This window comes from Schistocerca serialis, chromosome 3 (genome assembly GCF_023864345.2).
Source record: "Schistocerca serialis cubense isolate TAMUIC-IGC-003099 chromosome 3, iqSchSeri2.2, whole genome shotgun sequence".
Taxonomy (NCBI): Eukaryota; Metazoa; Arthropoda; class Insecta; order Orthoptera; family Acrididae; genus Schistocerca; species Schistocerca serialis.
Genome location: NC_064640.1, coordinates 393,126,350 through 393,146,455, shown reverse-complemented (window position 1 = coordinate 393,146,455; position 20,106 = coordinate 393,126,350). Strand labels below are relative to the sequence as shown.

At 37.5% G+C, this 20,106-nt stretch overlaps 1 protein-coding gene across 2 annotated transcripts in view; it reads right to left on the bottom strand.

Annotated features, from left to right (window-relative positions):
• The window catches only part of LOC126470245 (polycomb protein Scm), a 216,823-nt gene that overhangs the window by 18,208 nt on the left and 178,509 nt on the right, over nucleotides 1-20,106 (bottom strand). For both annotated transcript variants that reach the window (XM_050097954.1, XM_050097955.1), the window contains exon 14: nucleotides 7,861-8,045. In XM_050097954.1, coding sequence (XP_049953911.1) covers nucleotides 7,911-8,045 — 135 coding nt within the window. In that variant the 3' untranslated portion in view covers nucleotides 7,861-7,910. The remainder of the gene's footprint in view (nucleotides 1-7,860; nucleotides 8,046-20,106) is intronic.

Here is a 20,106-nt window from a genome sequence, read left to right as displayed (position 1 = left end):
GTATGCGTGCGGAATGATTTGAAGTGGAATGATCATATAAAATTAATTGTTGGTAAGGCGGGTACCAGGTTGAGATTCATTGGGAGAGTGCTTAGAAAATGTAGTCCATCAACAAAGGAGGTGGCTTACAAAACACTCGTTCGACCTATACTTGAGTATTGCTCATCAGTGTGGGATCCGTACCAGATCGGTTTGACGGAGGAGATAGAGAAGATCCAAAGAAGAGCGGCGCGTTTCGTCACAGGGTTATTTGGTAACCGTGATAGCGTTACGGAGATGTTCAATAAACTCAAGTGGCAGACTCTGCAAGAGAGGCGCTCTGCATCGCGGTGTAGCTTGCTCGCCAGGTTTCGAGAGGGTGCGTTTCTGGATGAGGTATTGAATATATTGCTTCCCCCTACTTATACCTCTCGAGGAGATCACGAATGTAAAATTAGAGAGATTAGAGCGCGCACGGAGGCTCTCAGACAGTCGTTCTTTCCGTGAACCATACGCGACTGGAACAGGAAAGGGAGGTAATGACAGTGGCACGTAAAGTGCCCTCCGCCACACACCATTGGGTGGCTTGCGGAGTATAAATGTAGATGTAGATTTGGATTTGAATCATTTCCCAGTTGGCTAGCAGTGTCATTACCATTGTGGACGGGCATAGGGTTCAAGCGTCGTCCCTGACCATGACGGCACTTGTCCGAGGTTTCTTTAGTTCTGTCCTGAACCAACTAATCACACTAAAAGAGGGGTTAGCCCTATTAGTGGTTTGTTCTTTTCGTCGCCTTTTACGACTGGCAGAACATACCGGAGGCCTAATCTTTTCCCGGGCCTCCACGGGAATTATTATTATTATTATTATTATTATTATTATTACAACTGGCTGTTACTAGTGTTGCGGTCTGGCCAAAAATTTTCTATCAAAATTTCATTTTCTTGGATACACCGAGAACATAATACGTAATTTTTCTTACCTGTTATTCCTGTTAGTAGTTTATTTCCCCTCTGGTAGTCTGAATCTATGGATTTCACTGGTAATTACAACAACGCTGATCATTTGCAAACCCAGTCAGTCACATAAACAAACAGTGATTGACATTCACCCGTTTGGCTTTATTCCGCTCAGCTCGTATAGCCCCGTCCCCTTCTGTCTGCAGGAAAGTTTATTTCTCAATGCAATGGGGATTCCTCTGGCAGAGACATGACATACACTAAGTATGCATTCAAAAATCAACTTGTGATCCATTCAGAAATAAACTTAGCATATGTTCACAAATGTTCAAAAACCAACAGGGATGTGTTTCAAAATCATATGAATAATCGATAGACCAATGTGCACTGGATACTAGATGCTTTGTGAAAAAAGACTTTTTCTCAAGAATATGAATTCTTGCCGCCAGGGCAGATATACCACTTTGCCCCCATGGAATCTGGCAGCTTACATGTGAAAGTAAAATTTTTCCAGGTAGCATCTTGCTGCTACTGTTTATCCAGCACACTTCTGTAGCCAGAAATGGGAGGAGGTACCACACATGTGCGACTCAATTGCGCACGGGCATGAGCCCACTCGCAACTGCTCAAACGAATCTAATGTAAACAGTTGTGACGTCATGCTCATCAGAGGTAACTGGTTGTTATTAAGCACTGCACAGTCTTCCTAAAGCCTTTGACACATTTTGTTGTTGGCAGACGCTTGTATGAGAACTGTGTTTTGTTGTTGTATATGGCGCATTTCCTTTGCAATCCAAGTTTTATTTTCTTTTTTTTTTCTTTTTTCTATCGTTCATGTTTTATTGCTGCGTAGCGGGATACCCTTTGTTAGAATATTGTTTCTTACCAGTCAAAATTACAAATATTTAACTGAAAACCAAAACAAAACAAAAACTTCTCGGAATTCTAGAAAATTCCCGGTTTTTTTCTCCACTTTCTTCCGGATGAAAAAATTCCCAGGCTTTTCCCGGATCTCCCATGTTGTACACACCCTGTTTATCAGGTCTAGTCACCTTTCGACTATTGAGTAAGTCTACTCAATTTTGTATCTAGCTATTTTAATAATTGTCATTTCAGCATTTACATGAAGATTGAAAGGGGCAACAATATTAATTCATCTTCAGTGCAACGATTGTGGAGAATGGAATTAAGTATTTTGATCATCTTTCTATTATCCTGTTCTGGTGCCAGTATGATCAGCAAGTAATTGGATAGAAGACTTCGATCCATTAATTGACTTAACATATGACGAAAATGTCTTTGGAGTTTTTCTTGGCTCTGTACATGGAATATTACCTTCAAATTCACTGAATACTTCTCGCATTGCTCTACTTATGTTCATTTTTGTTCTGTTAAGCTCTTTTGTCACTAGTTTCTGCATTTTTATCAGCGATGCCACTTATTGTAAATGGTGAAAATATTTTAAAACTATTAGAACAGAGAAGGTGAATGGCAGCTTGCTCTAAATGTGGGAAAAATATAAATAAATGCAGGGGAGTAGGAAATACAATCCTGTAATGTTCAAATACAGTATTATTGGTGTGCTGCTTGGCACAGTCATGTCAATTATATATCATGAGGCAATGTTGCAAAGTGACATGAAAAGGAATGCACATAAGATTGGCTGTAGGAGAGGTGAATGGTTGACTTGGCTTACTGGGAGAATTCTACGAAAGTATGGCTCATTGATAAAGGAGACCGCACAAAGAACACTTGTGTGATCCATTCTTGAGTACTGCTTGAATGTTTGGCCAAGAGGCCAGATTACAGGAAGACAGTGAAGGAACTTAGAGGCATGCTTCCAGTTTGGTTACTGGTAGGTTCAGTCAATACGTGAATGTTATGTAAATGCCCCATGAACTCAAATGTGAATTCCTAGAGTGAAGAAGACACCTTTTTTGTTAAATACTACTGAGAAAGTGTAGAGAAATGACATTAAGGATGGATTATAGAACGATCACTTCCCGTGCTCTATTTGCAAGTGGAACAGGAAAGGGAATCCTAGCAGTGATACAAGGTACCCTCCACCTTGGACTGTCTGTATGGTGACTTGCAGAATATGTATATAGATGTAGATATAGAATAATAAGGGAAGGGAATTTTTATTGTAAGAATCATAGTCTCCTAAATTATCAAATGTAAACAGAAATTATGTGAGTTATGTGCATTGCAATCAATTATAGATACACATTATGCTAATAGTTCTTAAACAGGATGAGGACAAAGAGGAATAAGGTTGAAGGCCAGAGTTTAACGTTCTGTTAACAACATCATTAGAGATAGATAAAAAATTGGTTAGGATACTCCGTAGAAATGTTGGAACACGTGAGGCAATACTGACCTTACGACTTATCTTAGAAGAAAGATTAAGGAAAGGCAAACCTACGTTTCTAGCATTTGTAGACTTAGAGAAAGCTTTTGACAATGTTGACTGGAATACTCTCTTTCAAATTCTGAAGGTGGCAGGGGTAAAATACAGGGAGCGAAAGGCTATTTACAATTTGTACAGAAACCAGATGGCAGTTATAAGAGTCGAGGGACATGAAAGGGAAGCAGTGGTTGGGAAGGGAGTAAGACAGGGTTGTAGCCTCTCCCCGATGTTGTTCAATCTGTATATTGAGCAAGCAGTAAAGGAAACAAAAGAAAAATTCGGGGTAGGTATTAAAATTAATGGAGAAGAAATAAAAACTTTGAGGTTCGCCGATGACATTGTAATTCTGTCAGAGACAGCAAAGGACTTGGAAGAGCAGTCAAATGGAATGGACAGTGTCTTGAAAGGAGGATATAAGATGAACATCAACAAAAGCAAAACAAGGATAATGGAATGTAGTCTAATTAAGTCGGGTGATGCTGAGGGAATTAGATTAGGAAATGAGGCACTTAAAGTAGTAAAGGAGTTTTGCTATTTGGGGAGCAAAATAACTGATGATGGTAGAAGTAGAGAGGATATAAAATGTAGGCTGGCAATGGCAAGGAAAGCGTTTCTGAAGAAGAGAAATTTGTTAACATCCAGTATTGATTTAAGTGTCAGGAAGTCATTTCTGAAAGTATTCGTATGGAGTGTAGCCATGTATGGAAGTGAAACATGGACGATAAATAGTTTGGACAAGAAGAGAATAGAAGCTTTCGAAATGTGGTGCTACAGAAGAATGCTGAAGATTAGATGGGTAGATCACATAACTAATGAGGAAGTATTGAATAGGATTGGGGAGAAGAGAAGTTTGTGGCACAACTTGTCCAGAAGAAGGGATCGGTTGGTAGGACATGTTCTGAGGCATCAAGGGATCACCAATTTAGTATTGGAGGGCAGCGTGGAGGGTAAAAATCGTAGAGGGAGACCAAGAGATGAATACACTAAGCAGATTCAGAAGGATGTAGGTTGCAGTAGGTACTGGGAGATGAAAAAGCTTGCACAGGATAGAGTAGCATGGAGAGCTGCATCAAACCAGTCTCAGGACTGAAGACCACAACAACAACACTCGTAAAGGATTCTTCAAAAGTACAATGGCTGCATTTACTTTAAGAGGTACAGGAAAACTATGGAAAAGCTAAAGCTGGATGGCCACAAAGGAATATGTACCCTGCTCCTCCTGTAATAGGCGTTGTGACATAACCAATATGCCAACTTGCCCATTAAGGATGAACATTGTGATTTCATATAAAACTGAAGAACAGAAAGATGCATTAAGGTTTCAGTGCGATTTGTTTCTTATCAACACCACTTATGGAAAGTGTGCTCCTGTTTTCTTATGCAACTGGTATCATGTGAGGCTCTTTCATGTGCATTATACACACCTCCTGCACGGATTTTTGCTCATTTATTATTGCTCTTTTTTTAATCAGTTCATGAAATTCATCATGATTCAGATATGGCTATAGTGTTGTCATGGGCATAAAATCAGGAAACTGTGCTGACCCTTTTCACAAATTATGGCTTTTGGAGTAACCCAGATCAAATACACAGTAAGTGGACACTGAATGTCATTAACAGATTACAGTTTTGTTTCAGGAAGTAAGATTTGGTCGACAAATAGCCACTAACAGGACAAAAGTCCTAGGAAAATTACGTGAAAGATTACAACCAAACGAATACAGTGCATAAGCCCACACTTTGCATATGCTCTGACTGTTCACACCGAGTGAAAAAAGCTACATTCCCTATGGAGATGCAATGTTCACTTGTTCCCAGAAGAAGCACGATAATGAGGCCAGGCAGATGGCACACACCTGTCTTCAATGTGCATACATTCAATAACTTCTGTACGACAAGTATGGCACAGAGTGCATTATTTTTCACAGGCAGTCCATTGGTCACTAGGACACTCTAGATATAGTGACTAGTGATGACTAATGAATACTGCTGAGAGCAATCAAAAAAACTTGGCTGTCTTAAGTGACACCATACATTAAAACAGGCACTACTGAACAGGACACAGTGATGCCTCACATTTCCTTGTCATGGGTAAGTAAAGCAGAACATTCCAATAATTTCATGCTGTTAACAGACAGAATATCTGAAGTGATTATATCTCACTCATTTTTCTACCCAGCATAACTCATGTGCAGCTAAATAAATTAATTACCTTCATAAAGCCAAATATGGTTATACTGTATCATGAATATTTCAAATACTTCTTAATTTTCTATTAAGAGTATTTTTGTCATTTGCCACACACTGTGTTGAGCGGACATACAATGGGGTGGCCAAAGTCATGGGATAGCGATATGCACATGGCATTAGTATCAGATACACAGGGCATAAAAGGTTGGTGCACTGGTGGAGCTGTTATTTGTACTCAGGTGATTCATGTGAAAAGGTTTCCGATACGATTATAGCCACACGATGGGAATTAACAGACTCTGAACATGGAATGATAGTTGAAGCTAGATGCATGGGACATTCCATTTTGGAAATTGTTGGGGAATTCAATATTCCAAGATCCGCAGTGTCAAGAGTGCCAAGAATACCACATTTTAGGCATTACCTCTCACCACACACAATCCAGTGACCGATGGCACTCTCTTAAAAAGTGAGAGCAGCATTGCTTGCATAGAACTGTCAGTTCTAATAGAGAAGCAACACTGCATGAAATAGCCACAGAAATAAATGTGGGACATGTGATGAACATATCCATTAGGACATTGTGGTGAAATTTGGCATTAACAGGCTATGGCACCAGATGAACAACGCGAGTGCCTTTGCTGACAGCATGTCATCACGTATGGTGCCTCTCCTGGGCTCACAACCGTATTGACTGGACCCTAGACAATTGGTAAACAGTGGTCTGGTCAGATGAATCCCAATTTCAGCTGGTAAGAGCTGATGACAGGTTTCGAGTTGGCATGGATCCCGTGAAGCCAACAAGGAACTGTGCAAGCTGGTAGACGCTCCATAATGGTATGGGCTGTGTTTAAATGGAATAGACAGTGTCCTCTGGATATTCAGATACTTGGAAACCATCTGCAGCCACTGATGGATGTCAGTTCCCAAATAATGATGGAATTTTTATGGACAACAATGCTCCATGTCCCCAAAGCCACGACTGTTTGAGACTGATCTGAAGAACATTCTAGACAATTCAAGCGAATGATTTGGCCATCCAGATCGCCCAACATTAATCCCATCGAACATTTGTGGGACATAATCGAGAGGACAGTTTGTGCACAAAACCCTGCACTGGCAACACTTTCACAATTATGGAAGGCTATAGAGGCAGCATGGCTCAATATTTCTGCACAGGAATCCATACAACATGGGTTGCTGCAGTATGCCAGGTGAGAGGTAATCCGACACAATATTAGAGAGGTATCCCATGATTTTTGTCAGCTCAGTGAATGGCATAGTGACAACTGTATTAACTTCCTTCACCCTTTTGTAAGTTAAGATGGATCCAATGAAGAAATAAAAATGGCAATAAAAATTTGCCAGTTTGCTGTTATTCTCATGTTACGACCAAATTTTCCACTGGGAAAAAAAAAAAAAAAAAAAAAGTAAAATGCAATATTTGCAATATGCTACTCCACTCACTGCTTTTTCTTCACATGATACATTTAATTGTATGTGTTCGCCACTTCCAGAACAAATTGAATGTATTCTACTTTTAAGTCTACTCTATCTCCTACATTCAGTTATGTATTCCAGAAACACAGAAATTACTCACACTGTAGGTGTAATTTTGTGTGTTAAATTTTGATCACTTAGGAAAGTAACAAATCTAATATAATTTTTCTCATTCAGCCATTCAATCTGTAAATAATAACAGAAAATTTGCAAAACTGGAAAATACTATTCAAATAATACATCTGACATAGACCAGCAGTCTTGTCCCCTCCTCCCACTTTTATTAAGGAAGAAAAAGTTCAGTATCTGGAGCAAGTTCCAAACTCAGTGTTTGTTGCAATAGCACCCTGCTAACTTCAAAACTGCAAGCTGTGGGTAAAGTAGCACGAAAATGAAGAATATTTAACAACAATAAGGAAAAAAGGCACATTAATGACCACATGTCTAAGTATTGAAATCTTATGTATAATTTTTTTGAAAGTTTCAGCATTTCCACAAGGATCAGTAGGAGCAATTCTTTATCTTCAGACATTTTCCATTTCTCTAGGATTCTAACTTTCCTTTCAACTTTCAATTGGTTTGTTGGCTAAGGTAATGAATATACAATCTAACTAACTGATTTGTGTCTAACTTCATGGTACAGTTGCAGAAAATCATGGAGCTATCTTTCTGTGGCTCATGAAACTTCAGTTTGTAATGTATATGTTTCAAACTGATGATGATGTGATTTTCGTGTATTCTAATATTAGCAGATGAGTATATCCTGCAGCGGTTTTCTTGTGCGATTAATTATTGGTTTTATATATTTCTAATACACTTACCATTTTCCAAAAGAAATTGAAACCTTCATAAGAGAAGGTTTCCATTATTGTCATAAAGGTAAGTGCCTTCTTCCTCTTATCCTGTTGACTAAGTTGCAAATTTTTAGAGCAGGCCCCAACTTCAAACCCATGTACTTCATCATCATATCTGAATTTAAGAGAAGCAGAGCTTTCCCATCTATTTCCTACAAGAAAAATAAGAGAAAGAGAATAAGAAAATGTATTCAAGAAACTCTATATGATGAAAACACACAGACTGTACAAAATTACTGTTTCGTACTTTGTTAATGGCTTTTCTCCATGCAACTAAATTATTGCAATAATATTAATCATCATAATACTGCAGTTACTAAACTACAAAAAAATCTCAGAAATTAGGACTCTGGCAATGTAATCAACCAAGGAAACACAATACATGTACAACATTACAATATTACCTACCTGCTGAGATGTACAGGTATCAGTCTTCAGTAACATTAGCCCAAAATGGGAAGATAGGATTTAAAATTATATTATTACTTTCTCCAAAAGTATAACTGCCAAATTCGGGGACACAGAAATCGCAGTTAACATATTTTCATTCACTGCCACATGCATATTTTGCCAGTGCCTGTTTAAGCAACTGGAAATATTAAAAAAGCTGCCAACCTTGAGAACAGGCTGTCAGTAATGACATGACAAATATGGAGGGTGCTATGATCCCTTTCTCCCACACCAGAAAACTTTAAAAATTAGAGGCCTGATTTAGGCTTTCAAAACACTATATTTCAGATGTTTTCTAACCGTAAATACAAAAGATATATTTAATTGCTCCTACATTTATTTATATTTTGATATTAAAATTAATCCAGAATCTCATTTTAAACAAGGAAAACTACTTCGTGGAAACTGAACTTCAGAATAAAACTGTTAACAGCTCTTAACTGATTACTTCTTCACATAACTGGTTTTGCTGTGTTACAGTAGCATCGTCAGATATTAAGTAGCGTCACATGGATTAATGTTCCACCTGATGAAAGTACAACCATCAGTGCAACAGTGGGATCATTACTTGCTCTGAGAAGAGAACGAGTGGAAACTAGAAAACACAAAATATTAGTTCACTTTATTACGAGAAAGATATGAAGTTTTAGTTAATTTTGTATAATCCGTTTCCACATGAATGTTCTGAGTATTTACGACTGTGTCTGAACTTAAAGTATCACTGGATACAGATAATTAACGACTCTCTTCACTTAGAGTACATAGACAAAGTTCACAGTTAAAGTTCAGTATACGATATGAAATACACTGGTGCCCTATTTAAAGTGATGTTATCACCTTAATTGTTGGTCACAAACTGGGTGCAAGCATTGCTCTTCTTAGTCATATATTGGCATCTCAGTGTGGTGGCACTGTGAAGCTGAGAGTAAGGATGTAACCTTGCAAGCGCCTCCCATTCATCACTGTGGAATGCAGCAAGACATTGTTAACTTCTATCATATCGATGCGAGGCACTGACTTTGTTATGGCACTGTGAACTTTGGACGATACCACAATTAGCATACGGAGACACCCCCCCTCCCTGCTGTCTCTGTATGCTAATCATATAACACTAGGTATCACCTGAAGATACTACTTTAATACAGCAAAACTGGTTGTGTGAATAAATAATCAATCAACAGCTGTTTGTGGTTTTATTCAAGTTAAATTTACCATGAATTTCAACAGCTTTGTCTGTCCATGTTATAAAGTTATACACGAAGACTACTTCAGCATCAATGTCACTGACACTCCCAAAGAATATGATGGAGGAATCTGCAGTTGATGATCCCCCTGCCACACCCACATTTACTACTGACTGTGGCCTCCTACATAGTAGTTAATTCACTTCCGGCTCCCAGAAAGTATCAAGTATCCCCCCCAACACCACGATCATCACTTTTCATACGAGGCAGATGTCAGCTGTTGCTGCTGCTGAAGTATTGGAAAATGAGACACATTAATTTTTTTTAAAAATCTACATTACAGCTGCTCGTGCGAACTAACGTAGCATTCTTTGTAGGTATTGAATGCTTCTGTTTAATATTTTTATAACTATGACTCTGAATATTCAAGAAGCACTCCTCTGCCTCACAGAATGTGGCAAATTTGTAAATTTTGCTTCTTTTCCACATCATTTCATAAAGGAACCACATAAAGACAACATGCAACATTACAGACAGAGCAAAAATCAATAGTAATGCTGCATAGCAGCATTTAGTGGTAGCAGTCTAGAAACAATATTTCTTGCAGAACAGGTTTCAAATTCAGTGTAAATGTGCCTTGACTAAGCTGTGGTGATGAAATCCTTCATAGACAGGTTTACTGTGTACTCAGCAAAAACATTTTAGTAGCCTATGACTAGCAAAATGTAACAGGACTTTTTTAGTTTTTTTTTAAAAAAATCACATGGCAAAATATCTACTTCTGTAATTTTTTAGTAATTTCCCATACCTCTGTAATTAAGGTGATAAATCCATAACAATTACAGACAATTTGTAATAGTTGACTGCCATGTATTGGCTCTGAGCACTATGGGACTTAACATCTGAGGTCATCAGTCACTGCCATGTATTAACCATATAAACACATGTAGTCTGTAATGATTTGTTCAATCGACATATTAATCGTTACAACATTCTTCGAACTAAATCAATGTTTTTGATTACAAAAAAACTCGGTATATCAACAGCACAGTTAGCATGTACGAAATAGTGACTCAGTTCTGGCAAAGAAAGCCAATTGACACCTTGCCACACTACCGTTTAGTGAAAACATACATGCCTATTGAGTGTCGACCAGATTTGTGACTGCATTCAAGACTTCCTTGCAGAAAGAACTCAGCACATTGCTCTTAAAGGAACAAAATCAACTGAAGTAAAGGTAATTTCTGGAGTATTCCAAGGAAGTGCGATAGGTCAGTCACTGTTTACAATGTATATAAATGAGCTAGCAGAAAGCATCATAGGCACTTTAAGACTGCTTACAGATAATGCAGTTATCTATAAGAAAGCAGCAACACCAGACAACAGTATAGATTTGCAAAATGAACTGCAGAGGATTGATGAATGTTGTTGGCTCTGGCAATTGACCCTAAATGTGAATAAATGTAACATACTGTGCACACATAGAAAAAGAAATCTGCTACTGTACAACTACACTACTTATGACACATTGCTAGAATCAATCTGTACCATAAAATATCTAGGGGTAAGCATCCACAGTGACCTTAAGTGGAATGATCACATAAAATAAACAGTAAGAAAAGCATATGCCAGACTGAGATTGACCGAGATTTATAGGAAGAACCTTATAGGAATGGTATCCATTCATTAAGTAACTGACTTATAATGCACTTGTTCAACAGATTCTTGAGTACTGTTCATCAATATGGGATTCTTATCATGTAGGACTGATGGAAGAGAGAGAGAGAGAGAGAGAGAGAGAGAGAGAGAGAGAGAGAGAGAGAGAGAGAGCAGATTCAATGCAGAATGCCACATTTTGTTAGAGGTTCATTTAGTCTGCATATGAGCATTACAGAGATGCTCTATTAATTGCACTGGCATGTGTTAGAAGAGAAGCATTCTGCATCACAGAGAGGTTTCTCATTGAAATTTTGAGTGAGCACTTTCCAGTAAGAGTTGGACAACATATTACTTCCTCCCATATACAACTCACAAAATTACAATTATGAGAAAATTCAAGAGATTAGAGCTAATACAGTCACTCACTGACAATCATTCTTCACATGTGCCTTTGCAAGTGGAACAAGGAAGGGGGGGGGGGGCATCAGTTATTAGTACGATATGTACCCTCCTCCACACACTGTTAGGTGGCTTGCAAAGTATGATATAGCTACAGAAATATTTTGGAGGAAACTGGCCAAGATCTTCCTTTAACTCCTATTTTTGTAAACTACTATTTTATTTATGCAAGATACTGACATGACTGAGTCTGAAATAAAATTGCTCAAAATAGGAGTGTAAAATTTACTAATATAAAAATCTCACCTGTAACACAGTATGTTTCCTTCTATTAATTTGAAAGTGTTTTATTTTAACTGAACTGCTCAGTTCTGATATGATCCTTTCTTCTGTTATAGGAAGCCCTCTGTTAACTGAAAATTTAACCTTAGAAGCTGCATCAGAGTGCGCAAGGATCGAGAGACAAAGACAAATTAGGAATGACACCAAGATACACTTAGAAAAGAATACTGCTTTGCTACAAACATTTAGGACACATCTGGGTGGGATTGCAGTGGGAGTTGGGTTAATTAAGATCTTTTATAATAATAGTATGCACCTCATACTGTTAGAAGGTGTCAGCTACATGCCCCAGTACAAAAGGCTGAAATGTTCTCAAACACAGAGCTTCTTTACAAGACTATAGATTTATGAGGCATCATTCAAGGAAATGAAAAATTTCTATGAAGTTAAATATGATTTAACTACAGCCATCCTAGGATTTTTTAGGAAATGAAAAATTTCTGTGAAGTTAAATATGATAACAACTACAGCCATCTTGGATTTTCCACAGTGTACACAATTCGTCATACAAAATCACTACACGCATTTGGACGAAGATGGTGCCATGTCACAGTTATGTTGCTCAAAGAAGAGATGTCGGAAAATTTCTGTTTGTGTACATCTTACACTAATATGATAATCCTTGTAAAATATATGTATATATTGTAAAAACGAATTGTTGGTGCCTTTACTCACCTCCTCCCGGATGCTTAATTTTACTGTCCATCTGTGTACCTTTCTGAGAAACCACAAAATTTAGAAACACCATTCATGAGCATCCAGGAGGTATCATCCAATTCAAATAATATTTGATTCAGAGCTCTGCGTCCACATTTTTCTTAACTACAGCAACGGCCTACAGAGGCTTTAGGATCATTTTGCAAATACTTCTCTCAGGAAGACACTATTGTTATGGGTGGGCCGGGCAATAGATTTGTCACGGATCCTGGGTACAGTATAGAGTGTGACCTGGTAAACATGGCATCAGCATCACGACATTCCAATGTTGAGTTTGTATCTGTTTTGAGATGCCCTAATGATCTCATCTTAGCTCTTGTGTTATGAAAGTTAATTTCGAGTTCTCCAGTGGCTGCTTATGCCAAGTGCAGGATCACATATTGGCATGGTTCGTATTTATTTGTCAGTAGATATGAATGTACTAGGGACGGCCTTCACATTAACAAAAAAGAGAAGTGTACACTGGCTTGGCTAATAGCAGGACATTTTGGGGAAGGGGTCACTGTCATGAATGGTAAAATACCAGTGGTTACAGGTATCAGAGCAGCACCCTTTTTAGGGCAGAGAGAACAGAAAAAAAAAGTTTTAAGAGAGGTTCGAACTGAAAAAAATCTCCAGTTTGAGAAAGAAGCCAAACAAGGTAATTCTGACATACTGCATCTGCACAACAGCACCCAACTTTATCTCAGTCATTGTGAAATGCCAGCTATCTTTATTGGATCAAAATTTGGGAGGACTATGAAGTAAAATTAATGAAGTACCTATCTGCAGTGGTGAAAGTCATCAAACCCAGTTGAAATAATCTGCTTCCCTGAACTTTATGTGATCACTGGTATAGATGGGTTAAGGTTAAGTGTTGCAGAATTTGGGTTAGCATCTCACTTTTGTGGAGCAGAAATGATGGGAAGAGGAGTTGCCACATTCACTGGGAATTGTTTTAAATTTAAGAACACAGACTTCTGATTCATAAATTTTTCATACAGCAGCATATGGAAGTACATAATACATCCTTCATAATAGTAAGTGTATGCTGAGTACATGGAGGTAGCTTTAATCTGTTTACAAATCACCTTGAAGCTCTACTGGTCTATCTAACAGCAAAAATGAAGAAATAGCTTCTGCTGGTGATTTTAATGTAGATTGTCTTAAAAACTCTTCCAGTGAGAATTTATTATAGTTAGTAACACTATCATTCAACTTAATTCCTACTGTAAACTTCTTAACTACAGTAGCTGCAGGGGTTGGACAAAAATAGGAAAACATTGCAAGAAATGCATGCTTCAAAATAAATGCAGATGCTACCCAAGCCTCCAGGTTGTGCTGTTGTATTTGAACATGAACGGCACCTGTGCAATGTCCTCAATATGTTGCAAGTGTCAGTCGTCGTCAGAAAAGCGGTCTGTAGAGTTGGGAGTGCATATGTCAGAGCTAAGTGAATATTAAAAAGAGTAAATTGTTAATGCTTGTATGGTGGGTGCTTCCATAACAAAAGGGAACCGAAATGTTTGGTGTTTCAAGAGGCATCATACCGAAGATTGATACCGCATACAGTGCAAGCGGTAGACCATCATCCACTAAGTCATAATGCAGATGAAAGTATGTGTTGAGTGATTGTGACAGTCAGTTAGTGAAGAAGATTGTGACAAAATGTAAGAGAACAACAGCTGTACAAGTTACTGCTGAGCTGAATGTCACACTCATGAACCCTGTTAGCACTAAAACAACAAAAAGAGAGCTCCATAAGAAGGGAATTGAAGGGGGGAGCTGGAATCCCAAAACCACGTATCAGTGACACAACTGCTTGTAAGAGGAAAACATGGTGGCAAAGCCATAAATCTGGACTATAGAGCGATGGAAGAAAGTAATTTGGTTGGATAAGTCTTGTTTCACACAGTTTCCATCTTCTGCCAGAGTTAAATCCCAAAAGTGAAACATGGCGGGGGTTTGGTGATTATTTGCGCAGCAGTATCATGGTATTCTATGGACTACATTACTGCCAGGGTTTATGGGACCATTTTGGCTCATCATATCCAATCCATGGTACAATGTTTTGTTTGCCAATTGAGATGCTTTGTTCCAAGACAATGAGAACCCAATTCAAACACCTCGTACTGCCCATAACTAGTTGTGTTATCATGAGGATGAATTGTTGCATCTACCTTGGCCACCAGTCACCAGATCTGAATATTACCGAGTCTTTGTGGTCTACTTTCAAGAGAAGGGAGCATGATCACTGTCCACTTCCATCATTGTTCCTAAACTTGCCAGTATTTTACAGGAAGAGTGGTATAACATTCCCTTGAAAACCTCACAGGACCTCTATTTACACATTTTGAGATCAATGGAAGCTAATCTGAAAGCCAACAGGTTTCTTACACCATATAAGGCAAAGTAAAGTGTTGTGTTTTTGGTGTTACCATATTTTTGTCCAGCTGCATAATTGGTCACAAGCAGTGATTGGCAATATCGTTATAGAAGGGCTAATGAACAAGATTTTATTACAAAACCAATAGTCAATGGCATCTCAGACCATGAAATGCAATTCCTTTTTTGAAACCATTAATACTGAAGAGGATATAAACTCTACTAAATCTGAATTGAAGAGTGTAATCAGTAAGCTAGAAACCGATCATTTTAAGACACTCCTCAAAGACATGAACTGGAGAGATGTATACAGTGCTCATGGCATGAATGAAAAATATAGCAATTTTAATAATAAAGTCCTTACATTTTTTGTATACGGTTTCACCTCCCACCCCTAAAAAAAAAAAAAAAAAAAAAAAAAAAAAAAAAAAAAAAAAAAAAAACTAATCCCATATCAGGCCAAAGTATCAGAAAACCATGGATTACTCAAAGAATAAAGGTATCGCATAAAAGAAGGTAACTCTTATCTGTCAGTCAGAAACTCTGATGTTGACACTATAGCTCACAACACACTTTGCACAATATTAAAGACAGTCATATGGACATCAAAGAAAATGCACTGCAAGAAAAAGATAATCACATCAGATAACAAAATAAAGGCAGTATGGGATATAGTGAAGGGGGAGTCGGATGGAATCAAACATGAAGAGGAGCAGATAGTATTTTTTAAGAATAATTGATATATGGGTAATAGATGTGTGCAGTGTTGCAAAACTTTTAACTTTTCCTGAAAAGATGGTGTTATCAGGTTCAGCAGATGCTGCCACTGAAGATCTCAGACCTGTCATTACAAATAATTTCAGTAACATGAATATGACCCTCATTACACCAACAGAAGTAATGTCCTCCATAAAATCTATAAAATACAAAATTTCTAGTGATTATGATAAACTATCAACAAAGTTAACTCTTCTCAGTTTAGTAACATACTAAGTTATCTGTATAACCAGTAACTTATCACAAGAAAATTTCCTGAATAGCTGAAATATGTTTAAGTTAAACCTTTTTTTTACTAAAAGAGATTAAGTAATATCATCAAATTTCCATCCAATTTCACTTTTGCCAGCATACACAAAAATTTTAGAAAAAGTAATATAAAATTGACTTCTTAACCATCTGACAGCTAATACTATCTGTCAAAGCCACAGCTGGATTTCTCTAAAGGGTTCTGATATTGAGAAGGCTATCTACACATACACCAAGAATGTACTTAATGCATTAGACAATAAATTACAGGCTACTGGTATATTTTGTGACCTGTTAAAGGCATCTGACTGTGAAATCATAATATCCTTTTAAGTACTTAAGAATATTACAGTATGACAGGAAATACTGCAAAATGATTCAAATAATCTGAAGGGAAACAAAGGGTGTCATTAGGAAAAAGACATGTATTAAGCTATCGGACATCATTCAACTGGGAACTAATTATATGTGGTGGCTCACAAGTTCCATCCTTCAATTTTTCCTGTGTGTATTCATTATCTTTAGTCTGCAACTTTACCAGATGCCAAGTTTGTATTGTTTGCAGATGACACGAACATTGCAATAAATAGCAAATCAAGTATGGTCTCACACAGATCCGTTCATGGACATTAATAAATGGTTCCTAGCCAAACCTTTGACACCAAACTTTGAAAAAACACACTACATGCAATTTCAAACTTGGAAGAGGTTTCCGGACAGCACATGCCTAAAATGTGATGACAAACAGATCGAAGAAGTAGTCAGTGTTGAATTATTGGGATTACAGCTGCATAATAAATTTAACTGAGAGGAGCATACCACAGAACTGCTAAGGCACTTAAACAAATCTCTATTTGCAACACGCATGTTATCAGACACATGTAATATAAAAACGAAACGGCTAGCATATTATGCTTACTTTCATTCCACCATGTCATATGGGATTATTTTTCAGGGTAACTTATCAAAGGAAGCTAAAGTTTTCTACATCCAAACCAAGTAAGAAGAATTATTTATTGTGTGAACTCAAATATATCCTGCAAAGACACGATTAGGGAACTAGGGATAGTAACTATTGCTTCACAATATATTTATTCATTGATGTATTAGCCATTAAAAATATCAGTTCATGGAATCAATACTAGAAATAAGATAATCTTCACAAAGATTTAAAGTCGAACATTTTCAATAGCTTATCAGCCGCTACAAAAAGTTTAACCATTAATAAAGTTCAGTTTAAGAGAAGCCTAAAGGATTTATTGGTGGTCACCTTTCTTCTGTTCCACTGATAAATTTCCAAGCAGAATCAGCTGATGTGTGCATGGTACCAACAATATCAAATAATGCGAGTACTAATACAATCTGACTTCTGTACAAATTCAGTGCAGTAACACAATCGTTGTAGACAAGTGCTGTAAAATTTTCTATTTGATGATGCATGGCTACAACAGCCTAAGAATTATCATATGCACCTCAATGTACTGAACATTTACATGTTTAGTGACAAGTTACTTATTACCTTTTCAATGAAAATATGTTAAAGTTTTTTATTTATTTATTTATTTATTTATTTTTTACATCCATGAGGGCCATATTACTTGGGATATGCAGAAGGTACATTAGCATATTTATTTCTCTTTGAAAATATTTATTCTGTTGTTGGGTTGTTTGTGGGAAGAGACCAAACTGCGAGGTCATCGGTCATATTTATTCTGTATTCTCATTTTTTTTGAGATGTTCTAAATCTGGATGATCTCCTCACTATGGATCTATCTGAAAGTAGAGTACATCAAATCTTATCTATTGACACATTTTGTCATTGATAAAATTCCAATATAGTCAGCACAAAAACTCCGCATGTCCATTCACACCTATAGTATAACCTGCATGTTAGAATCACATTAGTTTCTACATTTGTAACACCAACTGATTGACTGCAATGGAAAATAATTGCTTCTGGACTTTTATATGTGCTGTTACTGATGTGATGATGTTTACACTTTCTGCATAAGCTAAAGAGTATATGCTCTGCATCCGTGTTCTGACGAAGAATGAAACTGTTAACATCTAATTCCTTTGCCATACAACATATTATGCTCTGATGAGAACTTTCCATTATTTTATGATTATAGCACTTCAGGTATCTGGAAGTACTTGTATCAGCATTGCAGTATGCCATGACCAATTTTAGATTCAAGTTGCTAATGATAAAATCAATTCATTTTGACTGTGGACACAAAGCACTTGAAGTTATTCAACTGAATCTAGCATTCTGCTTTAAACTTTTCTTCATTTCCGACAAGCTGGTTGTCCTTAAACTAAGTCTTGTCTAGCCCCATTCTGAGCAGATGAGTGACTTTCTTGCGAAAATAAAACAACTGTTAACTGCTTCATCTGTGAATAAGCTGCAGCAGGCTGCTCCAATGCTGCCTGACAGGGCATGGATGTCCACATCTGCCTCTCATCATGCCCATGGATAGCCACAGGTGGTATATACTACCCGTTCGGTGGCTGTATTGCATTCGTTGTGCACATGCATGAGCTGTTTAGCCATCCCTTGACCCAGGCTCGTGCAGTTTAGGATGATCACGTACGCTATGGCCAAGCTGCAGGACTGTCCATGTCAGCGGTCTGCCGATCTGTGTCCATGCCCCCTGCTGACCCCAGGCGAGTGCATGAGCTGTAACAGCCTAATCTAGGTGTATGATCCTCCTAACCTCATCCTATTCTCAACAAATGTGAAATCAGATGAAATTGTGCTATAATTATACTTAATGTTTCCAAAATTTCAACTATAGTCCCAAGAGTCTGACAAATTTAACTACTCTGACACAAATGATACCCTCCACAGTTTTGCAATATGCAACACAGTTTTGCAATATGCAATGATCATACTAATACTGTCACTAACTATTCATGTTGATGTGGCTGTATCAAAATTTGCTGAGTTTGCACTTAAAACACTGTAAAAAAATTTTCCTGTTGGTAGTCTATATTCTGCTCATTTCAAGTTCATCACGCTGAGACTGATTGCCAGATCATAGTCAGAGACAAGCTTATTTGTAAACTGACAAATTCAACATTGTAATGATGTATTGTAAATAACTAATTAATTAGTTCCTGATCATGGCCTGCGTTACCACCATCACTAGAAATGTTTATTAACATTTGTCACAACACTCGTACCAAATACAAATTCACATGCACACTATAGTTAGTAATTATGTACCAACCAGATCAACACGACTCTTTCAGTACAAAGACTGATGCAGGGAGACTACATATACTCGTAAAACACACGGTGATTATAATGAATCTTTCTGTACACTAGCCTCTGTAGACAGAAAGCTAATAACTGTACGGGTATCCAACTTTATAGGAATGATGTCTAGACAGTTCACTGCAGGATTTGTTTTGTTAGTAGTGTTAGTGCCATGACTTGCCGTTAGGTGCTGCTACTGGTACGCTGATGTAGGGTTGAAACATAAGCATCAGTGTGCATTACGATTGCAGGGCTTTACTTGTAAAGCTGTTTTATCAAAACAGCAGCAATAATGCTGCTGCTCTTCACGAGTATTGAGAAGTTTATTACCACTATACACTTAGCTCACTCTAATCCAAAGACTGTGGTTGAAATTGCTTTCTTATCCTGCTAGCAGTTCTGCAAGTCTTTCCTTTCCTCTTTTCTCCTTTCTTTCTTCTTTATTCTTGTTCTTTCCTCCGCTATATGTTGCTTATGCCTATGATAACCACCAATGGCATTTCATTAACAGTGTAGTGATCCATATCTTATATGCTGCAATCCATTGATACTCCTAATTTCCTAGTTCATCTTCAACCTGGATTCAGAATGCTTTATTCAGCATAACATTTAAGAGTTTTTAATCTCCCCATTCTAAATACTCATAGTTAACTTTTAAAAATAAATTCTTCATGTTATCTACAAAACCAGAACCAACATTCCAAATGACTCATTTTTTATGTCATCATCAGCCCTGTTTCTGCATAACTTCTTATCAAGCAAATCTTTACCATTGCAGTGTCTTTACAGGTGTATCTAGAGCCCCTCAGT